The sequence below is a fragment of the Scatophagus argus genome, chromosome 11 (genome assembly GCF_020382885.2).
Source record: "Scatophagus argus isolate fScaArg1 chromosome 11, fScaArg1.pri, whole genome shotgun sequence".
Taxonomy (NCBI): domain Eukaryota; kingdom Metazoa; phylum Chordata; class Actinopteri; family Scatophagidae; genus Scatophagus; species Scatophagus argus.
This window is the reverse complement of record NC_058503.1, coordinates 19,988,518-20,014,203: the sequence shown is the minus strand read 5'-3', so window position 1 is coordinate 20,014,203 and position 25,686 is coordinate 19,988,518. Positions and strand designations below refer to the sequence as shown.

The 25,686-nt window shown below is 41.1% G+C and overlaps 1 protein-coding gene and 1 long non-coding RNA gene across 8 annotated transcripts in view; one reads left to right on the top strand and one right to left on the bottom strand.

Moving 5' to 3' along the window:
• Positions 1–25,139, top strand: part of LOC124067320 (obscurin-like protein 1) — a 29,334-nt gene extending 4,195 nt beyond the window's left edge. The window contains exons 3-38 of one of the 7 annotated variants that reach the window (XM_046404590.1): positions 327–596; positions 1,254–1,514; positions 1,605–1,916; positions 2,028–2,294; positions 2,494–2,769; positions 2,941–3,216; positions 3,473–3,748; positions 4,024–4,299; positions 4,615–4,884; positions 5,068–5,340; positions 5,445–5,519; positions 6,202–7,545; positions 8,003–8,278; positions 8,862–9,137; positions 9,833–10,111; positions 10,303–10,578; positions 10,802–11,077; positions 12,264–12,524; positions 12,911–13,186; positions 13,274–13,546; positions 13,927–14,202; positions 14,305–14,580; positions 14,662–14,937; positions 15,021–15,296; positions 15,429–15,698; positions 15,823–16,089; positions 16,228–16,497; positions 17,254–17,520; positions 18,585–18,851; positions 19,507–19,619; positions 20,088–20,241; positions 20,556–20,717; positions 21,015–21,119; positions 21,499–21,765; positions 22,465–22,734; positions 24,743–25,139. In XM_046404590.1, the coding sequence (XP_046260546.1) occupies positions 327–596; positions 1,254–1,514; positions 1,605–1,916; positions 2,028–2,294; positions 2,494–2,769; positions 2,941–3,216; positions 3,473–3,748; positions 4,024–4,299; positions 4,615–4,884; positions 5,068–5,340; positions 5,445–5,519; positions 6,202–7,545; positions 8,003–8,278; positions 8,862–9,137; positions 9,833–10,111; positions 10,303–10,578; positions 10,802–11,077; positions 12,264–12,524; positions 12,911–13,186; positions 13,274–13,546; positions 13,927–14,202; positions 14,305–14,580; positions 14,662–14,937; positions 15,021–15,296; positions 15,429–15,698; positions 15,823–16,089; positions 16,228–16,497; positions 17,254–17,520; positions 18,585–18,851; positions 19,507–19,619; positions 20,088–20,241; positions 20,556–20,717; positions 21,015–21,119; positions 21,499–21,765; positions 22,465–22,734; positions 24,743–24,753 (9,896 nt within the window). In that variant the 3' untranslated portion in view covers positions 24,754–25,139. The remainder of the gene's footprint in view (positions 1–326; positions 597–1,253; positions 1,515–1,604; positions 1,917–2,027; positions 2,295–2,493; positions 2,770–2,940; positions 3,217–3,472; positions 3,749–4,023; positions 4,300–4,614; positions 4,885–5,067; positions 5,341–5,444; positions 5,520–6,201; positions 7,546–8,002; positions 8,279–8,861; positions 9,138–9,832; positions 10,112–10,302; positions 10,579–10,801; positions 11,078–12,263; positions 12,525–12,910; positions 13,187–13,273; positions 13,547–13,926; positions 14,203–14,304; positions 14,581–14,661; positions 14,938–15,020; positions 15,297–15,428; positions 15,699–15,822; positions 16,090–16,227; positions 16,498–17,253; positions 17,521–18,584; positions 18,852–19,506; positions 19,620–20,087; positions 20,242–20,555; positions 20,718–21,014; positions 21,120–21,498; positions 21,766–22,464; positions 22,735–24,742) is intronic. The other 6 variants (XM_046404593.1, XM_046404591.1, XM_046404592.1 and 3 more) reach the window with 6 other exon arrangements.
• Positions 3,028–20,026, bottom strand: LOC124067321. Its single transcript, XR_006844738.1, has 4 exons — positions 19,862–20,026; positions 18,776–18,860; positions 3,494–3,584; positions 3,028–3,169 (listed from the first exon to the last, which is right to left on the bottom strand). It is a non-coding gene; the product is annotated as an uncharacterized LOC124067321 (long non-coding RNA).
• Positions 25,140–25,686: the final 547 nt, after the last annotated feature.

The window sequence follows — 25,686 nt, the reverse complement described above, 5'->3', positions numbered from 1 at the left end:
CTATCTAACACCCTGATGTGTTAATGACCTTTCCATTCCTCAACTAAATGGACCACTTGTCTCATGATTTTGCTCATCTTGTTTGCTTCACCGGAATTTACTGCTAAATATATTTCAATTTACAGTGTTTACTGCAAGGACAGAGAACATGATGTGTTGTGTGAGTTTTCACAGGGTCAAATTGCCTGAAGAATTTATGTGGACTGAGTAGCACTAACCATCTGACAGACAGAAATTAATATGAACATCTCCAGTTGGATTTTTAAGACTACGAGACGTTTTTTTGGCTTAATCAAACTGGTGTTCTTCCTCCTGCTTGGTTCCAGAGCCGCCTGTGCGGTTCAAGCAGCCTCTCATCGATCTAGAAGTATGGGAACGAGATTTGGCTGTTCTCGAGTGTGAAGTTCCAGAGGACTCTGTTCCCATCACATGGTATCTGGAGGATAGACGACTGCAGCCAGGGGCCAAATATGGGATGGAGGAGTGGGGAACAAAAAGGCGATTAACTATCCGTGACATCGGAGTTGACGATGATGGGATTTACCTCTGTGAGATGCCCGATGGGGGGAGAAGCATTGCAGAGGTAGCTGTGAAAGGTAAATCAGTATGAAAAATGAAAATGAAATGAAAAATAAAATGCCTTTCTTTGAAAAGCAATCTAAAAATAAAATAATTAAAAAACACATGTATATGCAAACTTATACTTGTGATAAAGCAACAGCATGGTTTGATATTCTGGCTATGGGGTACCTTGTAGTTTTAAGTGAAGATGAATTGATAAATTTATGGAATCAGCTGGTTGCTGTAGATACAACAGGACCATTTTAATAAAACAGCGGCAATTTTAGGGATCAGCAGAACCAAAATTGGTCTAACTGATGCTATGACAATTGATTAACACAGTTGACTGTGTTTTGTCATTTTAGAGCCAAGACAGGTCTTTGTTGATGAAAACTGTAACAGCAGTGAACATAACTTCTGATGTCTCAGTTGTTGTTTTTGACAGGTTGGATTTTGGCTTGGAGGACCACTGTTCATTTTGCATTATTTTAACCAAAACCTTCTTGGCTGTTGTTTCTCTGTCTAAGCCTAAGGGAATCTTTTCCATAGCAGCTCAAAATTTTACAAAGTTGATAGGTTTTGAACTTCATTAGAATGGACAAATGAAGTTGTGGACAATTGTGAATACTGACTTATTTTGATCGTTTTATAATTTCATAATCAGTCACTCACTTTCAAATGTTTCCTTGCAGGGACAATCCTGCGGAAGCTTCCTAGAAAAGTCGATGTTTTGGAAGGTGAAAATGCTGCCTTTTGTGTGGAAGTGGAAAAAGAAGAAATGGACATACATTGGTATAAAGATGGCGTAGAATTGCGTGAAACGCACCAGACCATCCTTAAGTCCTTTGGTCGTACTCACATACTGGTCTTCGTCAATACAATGCCCCAAGACTCTGGCCTTGTGACTTTCCTTGTTGGCAGATCCAAGACTTCCTCTCAGCTGAGAGTGAAAGGTAGGGTCCATCATCTCTAAATTACACCCAGCAGTTATTCCAGTGTGAAGGGACAATGATGCATAATATGTTTGCTGTTTGTCATTTCAGCGGCCAGACATTGTCCTCCCAGTTGTCCAGTGGGTGTGCAGATCAACACAGAACGAGCTAATGCAGCTCTTCTCTCATGGGTCCCTGCTCAAGACTCACGTAGGAACCCTCCCTCTGGATATGTGCTTGAGCGACAAGAAGTGGGCACAGGCTCACAGGAGTGGCTACAGTGCCTGACCACAGACTCTGCAACCTCAGTGGAGATCCTTGGTGACAGCGTACCATGTGAAGCTGATTATCGATTTCGCATTTGCAGTGTAAACAAATATGGAAAGAGCAACAATGTTGAGTTCCCCAGGGCTGTCCACTTGGGTAAGTTAATCAATTATGCAGAGTTTTTTTTTTCTTTCTAGGTTAGTAAAATTACAACAGGATTGAGGGTATTGCTTGCTAAATCACATACAAAGTGATTTTCTTTTCCAGTTCCAGTTGCCAGAATACAAGCACCCTTACAGGATGCCTTGGTGCCTGAGGGGCAAGATGCCCTCTTCTCTATTGAGCTCTCTGCTTCAGTTATCGGCACATGGTACTTAAATGGTACTCAGCTTCAGGAGGATGAACGTTATTCCATGCGTCGGTCACGAACACACCAATCTCTTCGCATTCGAGGAGTACGTGATACAGACAATGGAGCTGAGATCATATTTATTGCCTACGGTATCCGGGATTCTGCAGCACTGTACATTCAAGGTATGAACGGGTCACTGGTATAACTTGCTTGAGTGTATTGACTTGACTTGATCCTCCTTTTTTTGTTTAAGACAAAAATGTGCAAAAAACTGTTGGGCACCAACAAATTAAGATGACACCAACATACCATTTGTTGTTTTACATGGAATGCTCTGTTTGACAAGACAAAAATGTCTTACTGTTTTTCTAAAATTCGCAGCTCCTCTTGTCAAGTTTTCACCACTGTCAGAAATGGACAGAAATAAATTTGTAGAAGTTGGAAACCCCATTGTGCTCTACTGTGAGCTGTCAGATCCTGCAGCTTCAGTGCACTGGTACAAGAATGGGGTGGAATTACAAACAATGGAGGGTCTTCACATCCAATCGGAGGGCACCATGAGAAGAATTGTCATCCAGTCAGCAGAGTTCTCACATTCGGGAGTATATTGCTGCGATGCTATTGATGATGTCATCAGGTTCAATGTGGAAGTAGAGGGTGAGTGGAGTGAGTTTCTCACAGTGCGGGTGTCTTTTAACTAACCATCTTTATTGTCACTTTACCCCTTTTTTCTAATCTTTTTTTTTATTAATGCATTTAGTCTTCTTTTAAAGTATGACGTAACATTTATGAATTAACAAACTATAAAAAATATTTAAATATCCGTAGCCCCCCCTGTGAGGTTTTCAGCAATTCCAGATGCTGAGAGGAGCAAAACCATCCAAGCAGGCTACCCCATTGTTTTACGATGTGAGCTCTCAGATCCTTCTGCCCAGGTGCACTGGTACAAAGATGGGTCAAAGCTCCTTCCTCAAACTGGAGTAGATATTCTATCTGATGGCCTGGAGAGAAAGCTGATTGTCCATTCAGCAGAGTTTTTCCACTCTGGGTTATATTGCTGCAAGACAAAGGGTGACACCATCACGTTCAGTGTGGACATCAAAGGTGATTTGTTTTACATTAAGCAATGTGTAGCATTAACAAGCTCCTCCTCAGCAAAGCAACTAACTCCGAAGACACTATCCCTTGGTCTGTTGCCTTTCTCCTTAGCACCCATTTAAAATGCAGCTGAGCTGTCATCTTTTATTTGGCTGTGTTACAGCATGTTAGCAATTTAGCTGCTGTTATATTATGATGAATAATCTTAAGGGATGGCATGAGGTTGAATTAAGGTTGACATGAGATCTAAACATATCTTTAGCTCCACCTGTGAAGTTCTCACCTATTCCTGAAGCAATGAGGACCAAGACGATTGAAGCAGGCTGCCCAATTGTACTCCAGTGTGTGGTGTCGGATCCTGAGGCCCACGTTTGCTGGTATAAGGATGAAATGCAGCTCAGTTCAAACTCTGGATTAGAAATCCACTCAGAGGGCAACACAAGGACATTAGTTGTTCAGTCTGCAGAGCTGTCCCACTCGGGTGTATACAGATGCACCACACAGGATGATACCATGGAGTTTCAAGTGGAGATCAAAGGTGACTTTACCCTTTTTACCTTGTGCGTTAATATTGTAACCCAAAGTCCTCTTTCTAGATGCCACTAATAATCCCCGCTTCTTCTGTATGTGGTCTGGTGAACTGTTTCATGCACATGACTGTAAAGAACTGTTAACGCACTAGGTAATTATTATTTTCAACCATTTGCTCTGTCTTGAACTGAAAGTCTCCAAAGCTCAGCGGTTACATTTTTTGCAAGGTATCCATTTCCACAGTCTTGACTTTATTTAGCTGTGCTGAATTCCCAATACTAGATATACCAGTGGCATGCTCCACTGTCTTTGACGCTGAGAGAACCCAGTCACTCGAAGAGGGCAAACTTTTGGAGCTGGAATGTGAGGTTGCAGACTCCACTGTGCCTGTCCACTGGTATAAAGATGGTGTAAAGCTCGTCCCGCAGAGTGGTTGGGATATGCAGGCTAATGGCACGTTGAGGAGACTCATTATCCCATCTGCTGAGCTCCTGCACTCAGGGCTATACAGCTGTGAAACCTCTGATGACACTATCCACTTCTCTGTGGATATCAAAGGTGATTTTAATTTAAATCTGCTAAATGTTAGAGCAAAGCATAGAGCTTTCTGGAGACTAGATGCAATTAACATTTACAATATGCATATGTCTGTCTGGTGTTTTGTGTGAAGTTTTAAGTGTTTCTTTAAATCATGGTTAAATTAATCTCTACTGACAAAATGAAAATATCTATGTAAACCTAAGTCTTTCTCCTTCACTTTGGTCAAGTAACACATTAGCTCCCTGTTTGGGAGAGCTGAAGCTATAACCCCTTTCTTAATCAGAGTGTAAATATGCACCGTTATACAATTATAACATGAATCATCATCTTTAGCTCCAACGTTGCCGTTGTCACCCTCACCGGAGGTTGTGGAGATGCAGTCACTTGAAGCAACCTGCCCAACTGAACCAACATGTGAAACCTCAGACCATACCTGTTTCCAGGTGTCATGGCAGGGGGCTCAAGAACATGATTCTAATAGAGAGTCTGATTTTGAAGACATCAAGAAGACCCTTGTTATTGAGCCAACTCATCCTTCAAACTCTGGAGCATACTATTGTGCAACAGCCAATGATGTTGCCCAGTTAATAGTAAAAAATCAAGGTGACTTTTTTTGTAAACGTCTTTACTATTTTTATAGCAATGACTAACTCTTTATGTAGCTTTCAGTGTGTCTTCTTATTTGCTGTTACAATGCATATGTGTGACAATATCTCTTTAAAGTCAGTTTTTCTAAAGAACTAGGGTAATGTACACTGAAATTATCCCCGCAATGCTTGTCTGTAGTGCCGTCTCCAACATATCTGCTTGGTCCTGATGTTGAGAAGACCAAGTGTGCTGAAGTGAACAACCCAATTGTTCAGCAGTTTGAGATTTCAGATCCCATTGCCAAAGCCTGTTGGTACAAAGATGGAACTCAGATCTACCCAAAAAGGGAAGATGACTGCGAATCACAAAGCAACAGCCAAGCCTCACCTCTCCAGTCACATGACTTGTCTGGTGATGGGGAATTTGGCTGTGAAACATCTGGTGATGCACAGTTAAATGTGGACATGAAAGGTGGTGTTCCACATTTTACCTGCACAATTAAGAATCAAGCATTTAGCTATTTACCTGAGGCTATCACCCAGCTCATTGTTTTCTCTTTGGCTTTGTCCAAACAGCAGAGCAGTGTCACTATGGTGATGAGATTGGTGAGATAGCTGATGCATCTGCCCAATACACTGTGGATGTCAAAGGTGATTTGATATATTTCAACATCAGTCATCCATGTTAACCCAGCACATACATGCCACTAACAATGGTGGTGTATTTTACTGTTAGCTCAATCATCTGAGGCATCTCCAGTTTTTGTTTTTTTTTTCATTTTTCTTTTAAGAAAATTGTTTTTTGTCATATTGAATCCTGATCTCATGTCATTTCCTGCAGTTTTTGGCTCTTAATCAAACATGAGGGTGTTTAGTAGCTGCCTAGCTGCTCTTCATACTAACATATATGTTGTGTTTGTCTAATTCTTCATTTTAACAGCCATCGTTGCTTGTAACAAGCAGCTTAAAACTCTTTAAGTCCATCTTGTGTCTTATTCATCACCAGAACCTGTCATTCACATTGCTGCCCCGAACCTCTCACCGTTGCAATGACAATGAAGTCTTATCAAAGAGAAGAAAATTAATGTACTTTTTAGGATTTGAGGTGGTAGTGTACAGACTGATGGTATAATAATATTAGGAGTCAGATGAAGAGGGAAATATAGGAGCTCAATCTCAGACCAAACCTGGTCGACCTTCTTGTTTGTCTTTGCAATGAATTATCCCATAACTCCATGCTAACCCACACTGATGTAAAATTCTGTTGTGAGAAGAAGTGTTGAGACCATCAACCACTGAAAACCTTTCTCTGTGTACATCACAATGCTTATAGCTACACCGCCAAGGCTCTCTTCTGACCAAGAGAAGAAGGAGTCCACTGAAGAGGCTTGTCCTGTTGAAGTTGACTGCGTGTCCCCAGAATGCAATTCTGGTGTCTTCTGTGGCGAGAGAGGATATACATATGAAGAACATTCCAGACATATACCATCTCAGTCAACATGTGAATATGTGACTGACTGGATTGCAACTAAACACCCAAAGGAGCTCTCCAATAATCAACAAACAATAAACGCCCAATCTCCAGTTCACTCTAACTCCGTAAAGCCAACAATAATGCAATCTGACATACATCATCACACTAAACAGCCCACAGACTCTCAAGGTGAGGAATTCATTTACTACATACAGCATGCAGATGCCCCATGTGAAGAGCTTGACTATTCTCTACACACAGCTGTCCAGACAGATGAGGTTTGTAAATTTCTACAAACCGCAACTGTTGAATCACAGGAAACCACCCTCAAGACTCTAACTGTCCAGTCAGAGGAAGATTTACATGGCTCAGTACAGATGCAGACTGTCCAGTCAGTACTAGGTAACCCCCTACAGACCTCAGCTACCCATTCAGAGCACCATACTAACCACTTGCAGATCTCAACTGTGAAATCAGACGAATTCTGTAACCCCTTAAGAAGTGCATCTCCGCAGTCAGAGGAGTCCTTCAAATCCTCACATACCACAGCTTTAAAATCGGAGGAGTCCTTTACATCCTCACACACTGAAAATGAAAAATCAGAGGAAACCTCCGCATCCTTATGTACTCCATCTGTTCAGTCAGATGAGCCTTGTCGCCAACTACAGATTCCAGCTGTCTTGTCAGAGGAGCCTCTTGATTGCTTACAAGCTGAAAATGTCTACTCAGATGGGCCCTGTAACTCCTCATGGACTGCAAGTGACCAGCCAGAGGTGTTAACCAGACCTCTACAGACATCAACTGTCCAGTCCAAGAATCTCGGTGACTTACCCTACACTGCATCCCATCAATCATTGGACTTGTATAGCTCTAAAGAGGCACAAACTGTCCAACCAGGGGATCATTACAACTTGCAATTGTCTGCACTGGATGAACTCCATCACACAGGACAAGCAGAACCTAGCCCTTCAGAGGTGCTTTATCAGTTCATGCAGCCCACAACAGTCCAAGAAAAGTGCCATCACACTGTGAAGACCACCGAAGACCAAGCAGTTAACTCTGGGCATAAATCATCTACCCAGTTTGCAGAGCCTGACTATGTCAAGCAGGCGTCTACTGTCCAGTCGGAAGAGATCTATCTATCAAGGACATGTGACATTCATTGGAGTGACAGTGTCACTGCAAATAAGGTGGATGTTGAAGGTGATTTAAATGGTTAGCATTATCAAACAAAAAATGGACGGGCACAATGTTGACATTGTGCAAAATGAAGAGATTGCTTTTTGCAATCCTTGACATTTTGACAATTTCTACATTTACTTACTTTATTTTGTTACTAAACCTACTTAAGTAGTCAATATAAAACTTTGAGCTTGGGTGGTCTGTGAATAATGCTTAAAAAGGAAACAAGTAAATATGTTAGCTTCAAATCCTAACTTGAATGCCTAGTTATCTCAAGTCTAACCAAAGATACCTCTTGTTAGATTACTAATGACATAAAGACATATCTTTTATTATGATTTATTTTAACTCTTAGGATTTATGTGCATGACTAATCTTGATTTGCGATTTTGCTCTTCTATTGTTTGAAAGCATAATTTCTTTTGTAGTCAGTAATAGTGATGCAATTCTCTCTTGATGTTACCTCAAACATCCCCAGCTCCGCCTGTGAGAATTACAACACTTTGTGAGGCTGAGAGGAACAAGTCTGTCGAAGCTGGTGAACCCATAGTGCTGCGATGTGAGGTAACAGATCCTAACGCTCAAGTTACTTGGTACAAGGATGAAGTGAGACTACATGAAGCAGCTGGGCAAGACATGCTGGCAGAGGATTCCATAAGAACGCTGGCATTCCCGTCAGCGACGCTGTCCCATGCAGGGATTTACTGCTGCAAGACAACAGATGATGCAGTGCAGTTTCATGTGGATGTTAAAGGTGACGAGGGTTGTTTTCGTGTTCTGTTCTGCAAACAGATTTTAGTCAGGGTAAAGTGCATCCAAATAATTTTTCTGATGAACCTAACATAGATTTACTACTAATAGGTAAGGTACAGTACACCTTACAGATTCCTCTCTTCAGCACTATTTGGCCTACATCTCTAAATTAAAATACCCTTAAATAGATTAAATCCCTAACTAAAACCTATATGTCAGCTGATCCACTTTTGCTAATCACCAAACCATGATAAAACCTGACCTGAGAATGTCTGACTCCATCTGCTTCTTCTTTTCCATGTCTGGGGGTAGTCAGCTATAGGTAGCTTGCAATGTGTTTCAACAGTGACATTTCAATAAAGACAAAGTAACTTTAACCACAAAACATTATTTCTAAATGTTGGAACCCCTGACATGTTAATCTCTGTAGAAAATATAATTTAAAGTCTGCACCTTTTGCTAAATAAATATTCAATATTGAATATGCTGCTGATGGCTTCAGTTTCAGGACTGAGCTTTGCTTTGTTTGGTTAATAGAAGTAAATGTTTTATTGACCAATTGCATTTTATATTCGATCCTGTAGCTCCACTTCTGAAGTTTTCAGCTTTATCTGATGCTGACCAGAAAAAGACGGTCATGGCAGGCTGTCCCATTGCTCTACAATGTGAGCTGTCAGACTCCACTGGACAAGTCAGTTGGTACAAGGATGGAACAAAACTCCTACCTCAAAATGGAGTAGACCTCCAGTCAGAAGGAAATTTGAGGAGTCTTGTTGTCCCATCAGCAGAGCGGGCTCACACTGGCATATACCGTTGTGAGTCAAAGGATGATGACATCCAATTTGATGTGGAAGTTAAAGGTGACTCTTAGACATGCTATAGTGCTTTCACTGTCTTGCACGGCCAACTAACTGTAACAGCAGGTGATTGGTCACAGTCCTCTAATCACTTAACAGAAAATGTAAAATTTCTTCTTCTACTTTTCTAAAAAACATAAAGCAATCAATGTAAGTGACAATTTAAGTCACACAAGTTCAGAAAGGCAAAATTTAAGTGAAGTTTAATTTGTTATGTTGATTTGTTATTGAATGTAATATCACACCTAATCTCAATGTCTATTTGTTAAATTCTTCAACAGAAGTGAGATGATATCACATGTCTTCTGTCTATGCCGCTTCTTATCATGCATGTCCAGTATCTCAGAAAGCTAACACGTATGGTTCTTTTCATTGAAGGCACTAACTGGATACAACTCCTTTCACTTCTTGTGTGTGTCATACCTGTGCATTTTGTCTTATTTTTATGTCTGTGCACAATGTACAATGGTGGATAACTTTCAGAACTCAGTTCTTGCTCTTTTGCCCCCTTGAATGATTTTTTGTTTTGTTTTGTTTTGTTTTGTTTTACTTATTGTCTTTGTTAAGAAAGTTGTTGTGTTTGTGTTCTTGTATGTTGCTATGTTGTATTGTCTTACAGTAGGCTGAATGTTTAATTACTTGCGAAAATCACATTTCTGAAGTTTTTTAAGTCTTTTTGCAATATCTGAAACCCATAGCACTACCTGTGAAGTTCTCAGACCTTCAAGAGGCTGACAGGAACAAAACCGTCCAAGAAGGCTCTCCCATTGTGCTCAGCTGTGAACTCTCTCATGAGCCTTCTGCTCATGTCGACTGGTACAAGGATGGGGTGAAACTCCTACCACAGAACACTATGGAAATACAGGCAGATGGTCTAGCAAGGACACTACGCATCCATTCAGCTGAAAACATGCATGCTGGCACCTATGAATGTTCAACATCAGATGACAGCATCACATTTAAAGTGGATGTAAAAGGTGATTTGTTTCTGTACTTACTATCTTCTTACCATACATGCCACTTCTTGTCATATTCCATGGGCAGTAAACAAAATGTGCATTGTTTTGTATGTTCACGAGAACATGGGATGACTGGGTGGGCGGTGTGCTTTGTTCAATGTTAGTGAATTCATCTCTTATCCGAAACCGTTGTTATTTCCTTCTCTTAGGCCGATCGCCACAGATCATGCCAATCCCACTGTCAGAAAAATACAAGATGATCGCAGTTGGTTGTCCAATTATCCTCCAGTGTGAGGTCTCAGACCCTGTTGCCCAGGTTTCCTGGTTTAAAGATGAGGTGGAGCTTTTTTGCAAAACCGGCCTTGATATGAAAAGAGATGGCAGCCTGAGAAAATTAATAATTCATTCAGCTAAGGTCTCTGACTGTGGCCTCTACAGCTGTAGCCTCACTGACGATGTTGTGACATTCCACGTGGACGTTGAAGGTGATTTCCTTGTGTTCAGTTTGAATGAATGAACTTCCAGGTGACATGAACATTTTAGCATTTTTAGTTCCTTAATTACCTTTGACTGTACACTTACTTTCACAGTTATTCTTATGATTATTTTGTAGCACTGCATGAGAACACTTAGCTTTTAATACTACTTGTTAAATGATGTTCTGACAGCTTAACAGCAGTGCGCTGCAAATCTTATAATATCCCACAGCTACTCCTGTGAAGTTTTCAGCGCTGCCAGAAATCGCAAGAAACAAATTCATTGAAGCAGGCTGCCCAATTAACCTTCAGTGTGAAGTCTCAGAGCCAACTGCCCAAGTCTATTGGTGCAAGGATGGAGAACAGCTACTTCCAAAGAGTGAATATGAAATCCAAACACAAGACAAACTGAGATCGCTGGTTATTAAAGCAACAGAAGTCAGACACTCTGGGGTGTATAGCTGTGAGGCTGCAGATGACCATATAGAATTCAAGGTGGATGTTGCAGGTGATCTAAGTATTTTGAGCTTTGTCAGAATCACTAACTTCTTTCAATTAATGCTTAGCTACTAGTCCAACTTCGACTTCAACGGTTTATTCTACTATATTTTAAGATATGTATACTAATACTTAATTCTGTACTTTCTGTGTTTTTAGGGGACATATACACCCTCTCATATAGTTAGAGTTATTTGAATTTGGTCATGGATAAGTACATAAAAGACTGGAGAGTATACACTATTGGTATTTTTTTAGATTTAGATAATGGACTTGATATGTGGATTAACATAATTCTTGCCTTATGAAGCAGATACCTGAAGGCGCTTTCAGTCTGGAAGTGGCAAGTTGTTGGTGTTTGGTGGTAGCTTTAAACTGCACTGAGGACTTCATGCAGTGGATCAAATAACTGTATAATGTGAAACAGGTCGCTTGTCATGACAAATCACAGAGTTAACACTCGAGTTCCCTTCAGCTCTATAGCATTTCAGTGGTTTACAACCAGCAACTTTATCGTTTGGTTCAGTCTTACAACCCTCATCGATCCAGTAGCAGGCTGCAGTTTTCAGCCTCTGATAAACAGACTGTATGCTGCCAAACACCAGATGACACACAGTTTCAGTTCACACAGAAAATTGAATTCATGCTGATTTAACTGCCCAGTCCAGTGATAATGATAGTGACTCACATGGCTCCCATTTTGTGACCATATCAAACTTTGCAGCTGGATGCAGGATGCAGACTATTCCCTGACATTGTGTGACTGGCAAGAATTATGAAGATACAGATGCTGCAGTCTGAAAGGGCATCAAGATTGTAGATGTATAAACAACCAACACTGTTTAAACAAACAGACAGATAGAGCGAACAAATCATACAGTACATGTGCCAAAAGCATTTGAAATTGGACTGATGCATGTTCCATTATGCTAGCTCACTGATTGTATGTAAGTGAATGACTCTAGCAATGTCAAAGTAACCAAGTGGTCTCACTGTAAAGCTGAGTAGGGACAAACTTTATTTATGACTATTTTTACACCATCTGCTCCATCCAGATCAACATATCATTATTATCACCTTTAAAGCCTTTAGACTGTTAATTCAAGAATGTTACATAGGATAGCATAGCAAATCTGAATAATATCTGGCCAGTGTTCAATGAACTGAAGTTGCTATAGCACCGGTTTGATTCTCAGCTGTTCCAGAAACTGAAAGGAACGAGTCTGCTGAAGCAGGCAGCCCGATCAAACTGCAGTGCGAGAGCTCAGACCCCACAAACCAGACCTGCTGGTATGAGGATGGGATAAAACTCTTGCCAAATTCGGGAATAAACGTCGATTCAGAGGACAATCAGAGGACACTGGTTATGAAGTCGACCACATCTTCATCCTCTGGAGTGTACAGTTGTAAAACTGATGATGATTCATATTTCAAGAATTTCTGTGAGGAGGTGAAAGGTGATATGCTAAGCTTTTTCTGGGCAAGATGTTGCCATTGTAGAGTTTTATGCACCTTCATGGCCTCTAATATCTAAGGAGGAAGCAAAGACTGATCCTCATCATGTTCATCATAGCTGATTTCCTTCTCAATGTCCTAATTTCATTAAACATGTAGTTGTTCTCCATACACATGCTTCACCTTTAAGGCCAGTGTCGAGCATGTATTTTTGTTGACGCCTCTGTTTTTTAACACCCACTGATCAATATGATGTCTGTTGTCTAGACAGCAAAGCTTGAGATCAGCATGTCTAAGCTGTGACCTTAGAGCTACTGCATGCATGAGCATAAACAGTGAATGCACCTTTCAAGCGACGACTTACTTCTCTTGTAACTGTTTTCTGCAGCTCCGCTGGTAACATTCACCGATATCCCAGAGGAGGACCTTTTCAAGAGTGTCGTGGAACAAGAACAGCTTATTCTGTCATGTGAAGTATCAAGAGCTGATGGCGTTGTCCAGTGGTACAAAGATGGGACTCAAATGCATCCGAGTAGTAATATTACAATGCAAGCAGAGGACACCAAAAGGAACCTGATGATACATTCAGCCCAACTGTCTGACACAGGCACATACACATGCCGTGCAGGAGACAACATTTTAATGTTCAAGGTTAATATACGAGGTAATAAAATAGCGTATGATAACTGCACAAACATGAAAAATAATTTCAAAAAACAGCATCTCAATTTCATGTATTCTTCCTCCAAAGAACCTCCGGTGATGATTATCTACCCCAAGGAGGACGTCCATCTTGAACGTCATGTCCCAGAGGAAATTATTCTGAGCTGTGAATTGTCTCGACCCAACGGTGTTGTCAGCTGGTACAAAGACGGCCAAAAACTGCAAGGGAGTGAGAACATCAAGCTCAAGATTGAAGGCCCCTATCGACGACTGAAGATTCTTTCTAGTGGAGTCGAAGATTCTGGGGAATATGTCTGTGATACAGCTGACGATTCAATATTTTTTCACCTTAGTATAACAGGTAAAATCCCTAACATATCGCAGTATTGTAACAGCAAAATGTAAAAGCACCGGGCAATGACTAGATTGTGATATTTAAGGCATAAACATGCTTCAAACAAGCAAGTTTGTCCTAAGTGTCATACCTGTTTGCACACTCAGATTTAGGTCCCATTTAATGGGGATGGTGATGTTCAAAAACTGATGATCTGACAAGCAGCATTTGAAGCACGCTGACGCCTTTAACTCTGGCCAAAGTTAGCAATTAAGTTCAACCAGGGTCAAAGATGAATGCAAAGCCAGTCCCATAACAACATGACACTAGATAACAGCGGAGATTTCTTGAAGCATTCGTTAAACTAGCGAGTAATGGTTAACAGAATGATTACGCCCCTCTTCCAGAACCTCCAGTACAGATCGTGTCCCCAAGTCAGTCCCAAATGGAACTGTGCCAGCAGACCTCTGAGAGGATGGTTCTGAGCTGTGAGATCTCGCGGCCTAATGCAGTGGTGCGCTGGTATCGAGACGGTCTTGAAGTGGAGGAGAATGATAACCTTATTCTAGAGGTGGACGGTGTCTACAGAAGACTTATTATACCTGAAACTACTGTCAAAGATTCAGCCGAATACGTCTGTGATACTGCAGATGACTCAGTGACGTTCTTCGTAAACATAGCAGGTAAAGAAAACCAATGAATGAAAAAGAATGAAAAATGTCCTCTAAATATGTTGTTGTGTAATTTTTTATCCTTTTCTGGCACAACTTTTTCCTCATGTGCAGAGCCTCCTGTTCGCTTCGTTCGTCCCAGAAAGATGGCAAGTAGAGTAGAGAAACTGGCTGGGGAAACTCTGGTTCTGGACTGCGAAGTCTCAAGATCGAACGCCGAGGTCACCTGGAAGAGGAATGGGGACGAAGTAGAAGACTCCAGGAATATCACCATTCTTGAGGACGGTGTCATGCGTCAGCTAACCATTCACTCACTAACAGTGGAAGATACTGGGCAATATGTCTGTGATGCCAAGGATGACGTTATGGATTTCCATGTGAAAATCCAAGGTAGGTTCTTGTATTTAAAGGGTTAACTCGAAAGAGAAATGAAGCCCTCAAAGATGACCCAGAGTTCTTGTTTATTTTCAGAGCTGCCTGTGAAAATTCTCGGAAAATCTGATGCAAAAACAGAAAAGCAGTTCTTAGTATCAGATGACATTATTCTAGTGTGTGAGCTATCAAGATCCAATGCCTCAGTCAGATGGTACAAAGATAATAAGTTAATTGATGACAATGAACGGTACTGTAGCGAGGAGCAAGGCGTTTTCCGATCACTGGTTGTCCTAAATGCTGGGCTCGAGGATTCAGGAGAGTACACCTGTGACGCAGTGGATGATAAAATGGTCTTCTATATCTCTGTCAAAGGTAATCCTGTTGTTGAGCAATGTGGACTTTAGCTGTCTTTCCTTCGCTCAGAAGGAGAATAATGATGTGTCTTTTGTATCCAGAGCCTCCAGTACAGATCATTGGAAACGCAGGCCACCCGGAGCATCATATCCTGGTTGCAGGAGATGACCTTATTTTGGAGTGTGAAGTGTCTCGGCCGAACGCCACCGTTCAGTGGTTATGCAATGGCAAGATACTGAAACCAGACACCCGTGTACAAATTGACAGCTATGATGTTGTAAGGAAGCTTGTTCTCTCTGGACTACAGCCCTCAGACTCTGGAAAATACATTTGTGATGCCATCGATGACAAATTGATTACAATTGTTGAGGTCCAAGGTAAGATTTGAATTATTTTGAAATATGTTTTAGATTGGATTTCTGTAGTTTATGTTTGTTGAACTTATTGTTCTATACATGGACGTGGAATTTACAAGCAGCTTTTTTGTAAATCTCGTTTTATATTCTCAGAGCCACAGGTCAAGTTTGTGAATAAAGAAGCAGGTAAAAATATCGTAGCCTATGAAAATGAGAGCGTCACGCTCTGTGCCATTGTGAGCCGAGAAAGAACTAATGTTCGGTGGCTGAAAGATGGCCAACTATTGAACGAGGACAACATTCACATCTCCAGTGAGGGTAATACCCACAAGCTCACCATTAATCCCCTGCAGCTGTCAGATTCTGGAGAATATGTCTGTGACGTAAACACAGATGAGATGTATTTCAGTCTTTTAGTCAACGGTAAGATTTTGGCACTCCTAAACAAAATGTGACCTCAATTAAAAAAAAACAAAAACATTTACTCAGTGGTACCTGTTACAAACTTAACATCTCTGGAATGATCTTTCTTTATTCTACTCATCAGAAATGCCAGTGAAATTTATCAGACCGCTGGAGAACATTGTGTCTCTGAAGGGCAGCACTCTTGTATTACGATGTGAGATCAACAAGCCCAAAGGAGATGTCCAGTGGCTAAAAGACGGTAAAGAGATCTCTCCAAGCCGTAGGCACACGATACGAGCACAAGGTCGAGAGCGAAGCTTTACCATCCACCAAATGGTGGAAGAAGATGCCGGAGAGTATGCCTGTGAATCCACTGATGACAGGACCTCAGCCACAGTCATTGTAGAAAGTAAGTGAATTTAAATCATACAGATTTAAGGCAGGTCAGAGAGCGAAACAATGAATGAACAATGAAGACAGTTCAAAATTGGCAATCTTAACACTGAGAGCATATTGAATCTCATTCAGCTGAATGCTTTGCCTTCAGTTCCTCGTGTTGTCGAGTTCATAGCGGAGCTTCGCAACATCACAGTCTGTGAGGGAGAAGATGCTGTATTTAAGTGTGTGGTTTCACCAGAGGACACTCGCTTGGTGTGGCGCTTAAATGGCAAGGAAGTAGCACCGAATGAGCGCGCTGTCATTTCAAGCAATGGACTATGCCACATGCTCTGCATCCACAACTGCACGGTTTCAGATTGCGGCAGAGTGACAGCTGATGCAGAGGGGTTGGTATCAGAGGCAGACCTTCAGGTTCAAGGTGAGCTCTGGCCCAATCCATGACCACTATAATAAAATACGACCCCATTTCCAAAAAAGTTGGGATGCTGTGCGAATAAAAACAGAATGCAGTCATTTGCAAAAAAAACTGCATGTACTGATAAGTTTTCTCACGTGTTCCTGAGTCTGTGTAGTAATATCTCCTATACAGTCATGTGTTTAACAAAGAGGTGAACCTTCACCATCCTTGCTTGCGACTGACTGACTGCAATCTGGGTTGTTTATTTGTCTCAGTGAATGACAATCGTCACAACATTTAACAGCCCTTTACTGTTCGATACCCTCTTATCTGTTTGGTTGTTATCACCATAGTTTCAACTGTGAGCTGTTGTCAGCAATGCAAACATAAAAGCAAGACACTTGGAATGGCCGTGTACCATTAGTATTGCATACACACTGTGTGTATTAAGTAAGGACCCTTTCAGCCAAGCTTAAAATGCTGAAGAGCTGCTTTCACAGTTAGCGCTTAGCAGCTTCTCCTGTTAGAATTCCTCCGTTAACTGACAGTGACAAGTGGCTCAGGGGTTTTGCGGTATGTGACGCTGCACCTCAGAGCTTTTTGCTTGCTCTCTATGCTTGAACTTGCGGTGTGATTTTGTAATTTGACTGTATTTTGTCAGGCTGTGGCTTTGTCTTTGTGATGCACAATTGAGAAAGAATTCATGAATACACTGTAATCATTTAAAGTACTTAAAATATCGACTGTGTTGTAACGATTCCTTAAACTTGGTTTTAGAGCAACAGGTGTTGTTCACCAAGAAAATGACTCCAGTTGTAGCTGAAGAGTATAGTGAGGCAACTCTAGAGGTGGAGGTGAGTCTGGATTCGGGGGAGGTGCAGTGGATGAGGCAAGGGGTGCTGATCCACCCTGGAGCCAAGTATACCCTGAAACACAAGGGCCGAAAACACAGTCTCGCCATCCACAGACTGGCCATGTCTGACCGAGGCACCTACAGCTGCGAAACCCTCCACGACCGCACGCAAGCCCAGCTCACAGTGGAACGTGAGTGTGCACGTGTTCTCACTATGCCCTGTTGTTGTTTTGTTTACCACCGTTGCTGACGACTCCACCCCTCGCACGCCCTCCACCTCTGCTTCTTGTGAAGGCAAAGCTCAGCTAACTGAGTAGGAGTAATTTGAGTGACTTTGGACCGGGGTGGCACTTGTACTGGAACATGATGGCAACCAACAGGTGACAGACTTACAGCCCAAGCTGACTTTCAAACCCAGGGTCTCTGTATTGACACAGGATCAATAACGCCCTGGTGATTTCATTCCTGATGTCGAAGGCAAATCAGATTATAGTTTGAAGGAAGGGCTCGATGCTAATGCTGCTGCTGCTGCTGAACAACGTCAACAACAACAGCACAAAAAAAACCTCAAAACTTACACGCGATAAAACCGACATCTTGTAGTGATTAAGATGTACTCGTGCTTGTTTTTCTTTGCACATACTTCATATATTTCTGAGTCCTGTGATCCACAGGCCAGTGGGTGAATTAAAGGCTGTTCTTTCAACACTAGAGTGGGTGGGCAGGGGGAAAGTCAGGCCTTCTGGCCACTGTTGGCACCTCCTATGAATTTGGATCTCCTCTCATTGCATCTAAATTTACACCCTGGCCTTCAAACCTAAGGTTGTTGTCATCAGGTCTCCAAAATAAACACTCCTTTTTTCCACAGGGAATGCTCGTCTGTGCTCAAATAAGTGAAAAATGTTGGCAGTTTCAAAGCTGGCTTTTGTGTAAAGCCCCATACTCAAATGACTAAAATATCGGCTTGTCGATGTTTGCCAGCTCGTATTGTTTAACTGCAGACTCCTGCAGTTAGACTATTGTTTAACAGAGCAGACTCCAAGCTTATTCTGTAACAGAAAATCGGCACCATGTCTGCTCAGTTTCAAAGTGAATGAAAATATTTCTAACGGGGCCATCATTTCAAACATAACCTTTGTTTTCCACCATACTGAAAAGTACGAGAACAAACCATAGCCAAGAAGTAGACAACAAAATATACTTGTTAGACCGCTGTGATGTCTGCCTTTTCACAACTCCGCAATTTTCTTTACAGCTCGAAAAATCACAATCAAGAGAGGACTGACAGACGTTAAAACCACAGAGAGGGAAACGGCGTCGTTTGAGGTGGAGCTCTCACATCCGCATGTCACGGGCACTTGGATGAGAAATGGAATCCAACTTAAGCCTACAAATCACTTCCGTATGAGTGCCAAAGGACAAGTTCACAGCCTCACCATCACTAACCTGTCAGTAGAGGACACTGGCACCTTCATGTTCTGTGTAGAGAACCTGAAGACATCTGCAAGGCTTGTGGTGAAGGGTAGGTAATCTAGATTATAAAAGAGATTTTGTCAACGTTTCAGCAAACAGAGGCCGATGTTTGATTTCACTATAGCAAAATTATGAAATGGCATCATTGCATGTGGTCTAATTTCATGTCATTTACTTAAATGTATTTAAAAAATAATCTACAAGATCTGCTTAGTGCTTCATAGCTCCGACACCGTGTACAATATGCTGGGGTCCTAACCAAAACAAAATTTTACCGTACCAATTTTGTTGTGACCTAAAGCTGTCCACTCAGAGAAGCCCAAATGCCAACAAAGGGAGGCATGATAATAGAATAAAGTGACGGCTCTGCTACTGCCGCCTTTATCCAAGCTCACGTTACAAACACAAAATAGCCTAGCATGAGCCAGTAAGAAGCGGTAGCTCTGTTCAGTCTCTTCTGTCAGATGCCAGTTTAAGCTCATGCTGTAAAATAATCTGCTCCATGCCGAGTCACTCAGTGTGCATCATCCCTTTGAGCTCGGGCTTCAAAAGCTGAGGATGACAATTGGATGAAAATGTCATCACGGTAAATTGATCCACGTAACTTAACTGTTTACAGTGCTTTAGAGCAGTACTGCATTTTGCATTTTTTTGGGAGAAATTTGCTTTTGTTTGTCTAACTCTCGTGCCTTTTTCTCCACCAGAGCCCCCAGTGACCATTTTCAGAAAACTGGAAGACCAAAGATTCCCTGATGGGGCAGTAATCTCTATCGAGTGTGAGCTTTCCAGACATAACGTTGATGTAAAATGGTTGAAGGCAAGTACTGAACTGTTGAATTGTTGAAAAATTTTTTACATTACAGTACATTCCAAAAAAACAAAGCATAAAGAAATACATATGTATTCCAAGCACTAAACAATCCTACCTGTTGGACCTGATGCACACCTTAAAGGTCCAGTGTTTAGGGTTTAAGGAGGTTTACTGGCAGAAATCCAATATAATATTCATCAAGGTTTACTTAGTGCACAATCACCTCAAATCTTAAGTGTTTTCATTACCTTAGAGGGAGGGAGCAGGTCCTCTGCTACACAGTCCACCATGTTTCTACAGAAGCCCAGAACAGACAAACCAAACCCTGGTGTTTGGCAGTAGTGGCCCCCTATAGGGCAAAAGGTGTTCAGCTGCTTGTAATCTGCCACTGAATCCACCCTGGACCTTTAAAGATCACAAACTTAAGGCTTTTGAATTTCCATCTTTTATTTATTTATTTATTTTCATTTTCAGAATGGGGTTGAGGTAAAGCCCAGCAAAGACTTGCGAATTTATGCAATGGGAAGGAAACGGTTTCTTCAGATCATGAAGTGTCATGTCGATGATTCTGGAGTTTACACCTGTGACGCCGGAGATGCTACAACATCCTGCACAGTGGAGGTCTATGGTATGGTCTCTAGTTTCACACGGCTCATCGCGGTGGTGCGAGCAACAGTCATGCTGTAAAGTCCACATTAAAACCCATATTTAATACTCTTTTAAAGTAGGTAAACGTGAAAATGTATGATTGTGAATACCTGTTTTCCTTGTACTTTGACAAATTTAACCTATTATTGAAACTGCAGTCAGGCTTCGCTCAGGTGGACAATAGGAAGAAGTTATAAAGAAGATAAAGAACACACATACAAGTAACGTGTTCGTGTATGTCCAGAGTTGCCCATTGTAATCGTACATATCCTTTAATGTTAATAATCTTGGCAGAGCGTGAGCTGCTGATCCTGCAGGGCCTGGAGGACCTGGACATCCAGGAAGATCAAAATGCGGTGTTTGTGTGTGAGCTCTCAGTGGAGGACGTGTCAGGAGAATGGTACAAAAACAAGGAGAGGATACAACCCACCAGCACCATCAAGATCCGCCAGGAAGGTCAGCTTCAGAATCACAAACACAGAATAAATAGTTCCTGCACACGCCTGCCGATGATAAATACCGTAGATGAGACTTCACATGGGGGTTTTTACAGGGCTGTAAGCTCTGATTTTTGTAAATTAAAAAACTTTTATGAATTGTTTCAAACCATGTATAAAGCACTGATATATCTCATGAATATGAACTGTAAAATAATATGCCTGCAAAGTGCATATTTTTCTACCCAGTAGAACTGAGCCAATGAAATATATCATGTATATTATTATTTTATCTCGATTTTTATTCTCCTTTCAGGGACCAAACATTTTCTTCTTATGTGCAATGTGCGAGCAGAGGACTCCGGAGAGATCAAGTTTGTCAGCAGACATGTAGAATCTGTGGCTTATCTAGAGGTGGAAGGTATGATATGTATTACTATAGGTTCCAATTTAAGAACATTTACATTCGTGAAAATGAATAATACCGTTACGTTTATCATTTCAGTTTATGCGGTTATTTTGGCTTACAGAGCATGAATGTTTGTACTCCCAACTCCATGAAGTACATGAGCAGTTGTATGAGTTGCTTGTTAGATTGTCATATTGACCCTGGAAACAAAGTCTGCTGTTTGTACACTGAGTGGTTAATTTTTGGTTCATATTAAAACAGTGTGTTGATTTGTCTAGATTTTCTTGTTGAACCAAATATACAAATATATAAAGTTTGTCATTGAGTCTGTTGTGATTTCATTCAGTTATCCTGTGAATTCTGAATCGAAATTGCACTTTGTGCTTTTCAGAGCTTCCTGTCAAGATTGTGAAACCTCTGCAGGATAAGACCGTCCTTGAGAAAAGCCGGGTGATCCTTGACTGCACTGTGTCCAACCCCAGATGCAGCATTCGCTGGTACAAAGGCAGCACTGTCATCCTGCCCTCCGAGCGCTTTGAGATCTGCAGTGAAGGCGGTTACCGCAAACTGATCATCCAGCAGGTGGCGCTAGATGATGAGGGCACGTACAGCGTGCAGGTTGGAGATTATACATGCTCTGCAAAACTGACAGTGGAGGGTAAGAGAGTCCATGATGAATTACAAGCACCGCATTGTTTATGGCCAAATTTTCCAATCTGTATATCTCACGTGTATTGTAAAGTATAATCAGTGAACTTAAGTACCAACTCAGTGTAGTAGTGACAAATGCCAGGACTCAATTTGTCAGAAACAGCAACAAAACTTCCCCCCCCAAACACACACGAAGAGTGTTATTAAATATTGACGGCAGCAGTATGGGACTGACATCTTCTGGTTGTGAAACCAACCTCATAGCTCCATCTACTGGCAGAGCAAAGCCACCACATGTATGTTCTCCGATTGTAATGAGACAACATTTGAGTAAAAATTACTCCAATTTTGTACACGTTTCCTTTCATTCTTGACTTGATTTAAAGATTTAAAGTGGTCATTTACAACATCCTTGATTGTTTTGGGTCATTAAAAATAAAACAAAACAAAACAGTTTATCTGAATGGTTAAAGGGTTGGCTGTTCATAGTTGGTAGCTTCTCACACAGCTGTTGTATCAGCTGCAGTGGATCATATTGTCAGGCTTGATAGAACCGCCTGGACACGATTTTCTTTCACCAAGTATTTCATAATAATTGTTTCTATAAAAATAAGTCCCATGGACATAATCAGAACTTTCAGGTTAAGTTTTCTATTAAGTTTGTTGTAATCTAACAGCTGTCCCTCTCCTCTGTGCACCGACTCAGCCCAGTCTCTCCTAATGGTCAGAGAGCTGAAGGATGTGGAAATCATGGCCCCGGATGAAGCCTGCTTTGAATGCGAGGTCTCGGTCCCTGTCCTCAAAGCCCCTGTGTGGAGTCTGAATGGGGAGCCGTTGCAGTCGAGCTCTCGGGTACGCCTGGAGAAGATGGGCACAGTCCACAGGCTGACCCTCAGGCAGACCTCGCAGGACATGAGTGGAGTGGTGGAGTTCAGCTCTGGCAAAGTAAAAAGCAGAGCCCAGCTTCGGGTGCTGAGTGAGTAAAAGAAGTGACTGTTGTTGGGTATTGGGCAATACTTTTTCAATGATTTCAACCTTAATTACGTTGTCAGTAAAAGTCGTGGGCATACCTACAGATCAGCAAACACGTTAGATTCATAAAAGGCTACAGGGATGATGATTACCTTACATCTAATATTTAAAAAAATAAATAAATAACAACACACAATATTCAGCTCCTATTAGCCCATTATTGAGCTGATGGAGACATCAGTCTCTTTGCTGCCATCACAGGTAACCGAAGCTGACCAGCTGGTGGAACATTCAGTCGCCCAGTGATGTAAATCAAAAATTAACCACTAGATGGCGGCAATAACAAACTTTTGAGTTTGCCCTTATGACCAAAGAACCAAAACAAGGAGTCAAGAGGCAGAACGAGGCCACTCTCACTTTAGGCATAAATGGATTTTACCCTTTAAACTCATCAACTAAGAGGACAATTACATTAGAAGCACAAAAAAAAATCTTGCACAAGTCCTTCAGGCTGATTCTGAATTGCCAGGATGGCATGCTGGTGTCTGTTGCATGACTTGGCGCTGAACTTGCGGCACATAGCAATAAATACAGTAAATGTTTTGGCTCCAATGGTGCTGCATTCTGTAAATGATATAAAGTGTTTATGGTCATAGTTCATGTGCAAGCATTTAGGTCAAGCAGTACAGAGCACATACACACAGAGCCTTTTCAAGCTATTTCAGTGTGTGGGACAGTAAACTATTTTTAATTTTGCCATGTTGGCTTTTAACTAAAGAGTATTATGTTCAATCATCTGGTTTAGGTCATAAACCTGACATGAATTCATTTGGTTCATTTCAAATGTGCAGTGCAACCAGAACTCCTGCTCAGCGGTCAGAAACTCTGATACACGACTCACACCTGACTAAGTACTGTACTTTAGATCAGTTTTGAGATACTTGTACTTCAATTTTGTACTACCTTATACTTCTACTTCACTACAGTTCAAAGTAAAACACCACTCATCCCGTGGGGAAAATCACAAGCTACCAGTGGTGTACAGTTTCAGGAAGTTAAAATTAGCCCCACATTTACCAACTGCAACATTAAAATGATGTACACTTTAATTCATTTTAATTCAGTTTATTTATATAGCACCTTATATAATCAAAATTGTCTCTAGATGCTTTACAGAGACCCAGAGCCTGAACCCCCGAGCAAGCAGTAATGCATCAGTTATTACAACCTATTAATACAATCTGAAATGAACCATTTCACTTCATGTGCACTTTTACTTTTGTTTCTTTACTTTTACTTAAGTCAAATTCTGAATGCAGGGATTTTACTGCTAACACAGTATTTTGTTTACTGCAGTATTGCTGCTCTTCAGTTAAATATATGAGTACTTCCACCAAAGCAGTGGCTTTGGTTAAGTCAAAAATCATTTTTAGGATGGTTGAAAGAATCCTTGGATTGAGGGTTTATAAAAGTTAGCATCTACATGAAGTTTTTTGGAAGATTTTTATTAAGCTTAGAGCAGCAGCTCCCAACCTGGTGGGTCGGGAAAAGTTCTTAAGGTAAGTCTGAACAGTCACAAGAGGATTAAAGGTAGAAAGTTAGAAGTTAGAAAGCACAGTCATATTTTTTCTGACTCTTGTCCAATTTTTGACTTTTCCTGGTCAACTACTGGATAATTTCAACTCCTAAGGCCAATAAAATCTCTCAAATGAAACAATCTGTAAGTGGAGAAATCACTGGCTGGACTACTCATAGCTCATGTTCACACCACGATTAAAACTCATTATGAGGGGCCAGAAGCCCAGATTGGCTTTGACTTGAAGGATTATTCATAAAAACTGAACTCTCAAAGTTATTGGCACAAGATTTTAATATACAGTAATATATTTAGTAAAAACTGTCTATTGCGCAATGCACGCGTCATACGTGACAGGTGTACGTTTTGACAGAATAAGGTCGCATGTTGACTGATGCACTCGTTCTCTTATTTGCTCTGTGCTTGAATTTCACAGGTGATCAGTGAGTGACATCTGCCATCTGTCGTCGCCCGACTGACACGACTGACGATTGTATCGACGCTTTGAAGTTCTGACACTGATTTTGCTCATATTATTTACAAACAGTACTTCTATAAACGTGGTTTAAACAGGGTTGTGATGGATTTTCCTGCAGTTCACTTAATTCAGGGAGTGGATTTTCTTTCTGTGACTTGCATCTGAGGAAGTAAATTTCCGTTCATATGAAATTCGCCGTAGTCAGTGTGTGAAGAAACTGTTCATTTATCATAAGACAAATTGCAGTTTGGATGTAAATAAATAATGTCATGTGTGTAAGTGATCTGACTGTAACCGTGCTGTTGAAGTTGAAGCTGAATGTGCATTTGTGACAATAAATATGATTTGAATACTGCCAAAGATCAATACGGTTTGATTCATGAAACAAGTGTTACAGTTTACAGTAATTTAAACTCAGACACAATGCGTGTGAAGATTTACATACATTTGTATCATTATTATTATTATTTAATAGGAATTAATATTATTTAATAGAAACAAACTTAAGAACATTGTTTTTAAATGTGCAGTTCATGTGCAATAAAGCTCAAAAACTGGGCACATTTTGCTCCAGATGCCAGATTGGCTGTTACTGGTCTATCAGGTGTGCTTTAAGACTGAACTGAAGCTGAAGAAATCTTTCTATCCTTAACCAAGTGACTTAAGGACCACAACGCCAATAACAAAGGTGGGACGCTGTGCAAAATGAGAAAACAGTACAAAAACAGGGTACTCAATGTCATCAGCTTCACTGATTGTTGTAAATATGATGCGAGCAGCACTTTTCAAATAAAAGACTGGGAAAGCTGTGGACTGTTCAAAAAACACCTGTTTGGAAGATTCCACAGGTAAACAGGTTCACAAACAGGTGATGGTGTCATGACTGTGTGTGAAAGATTCAG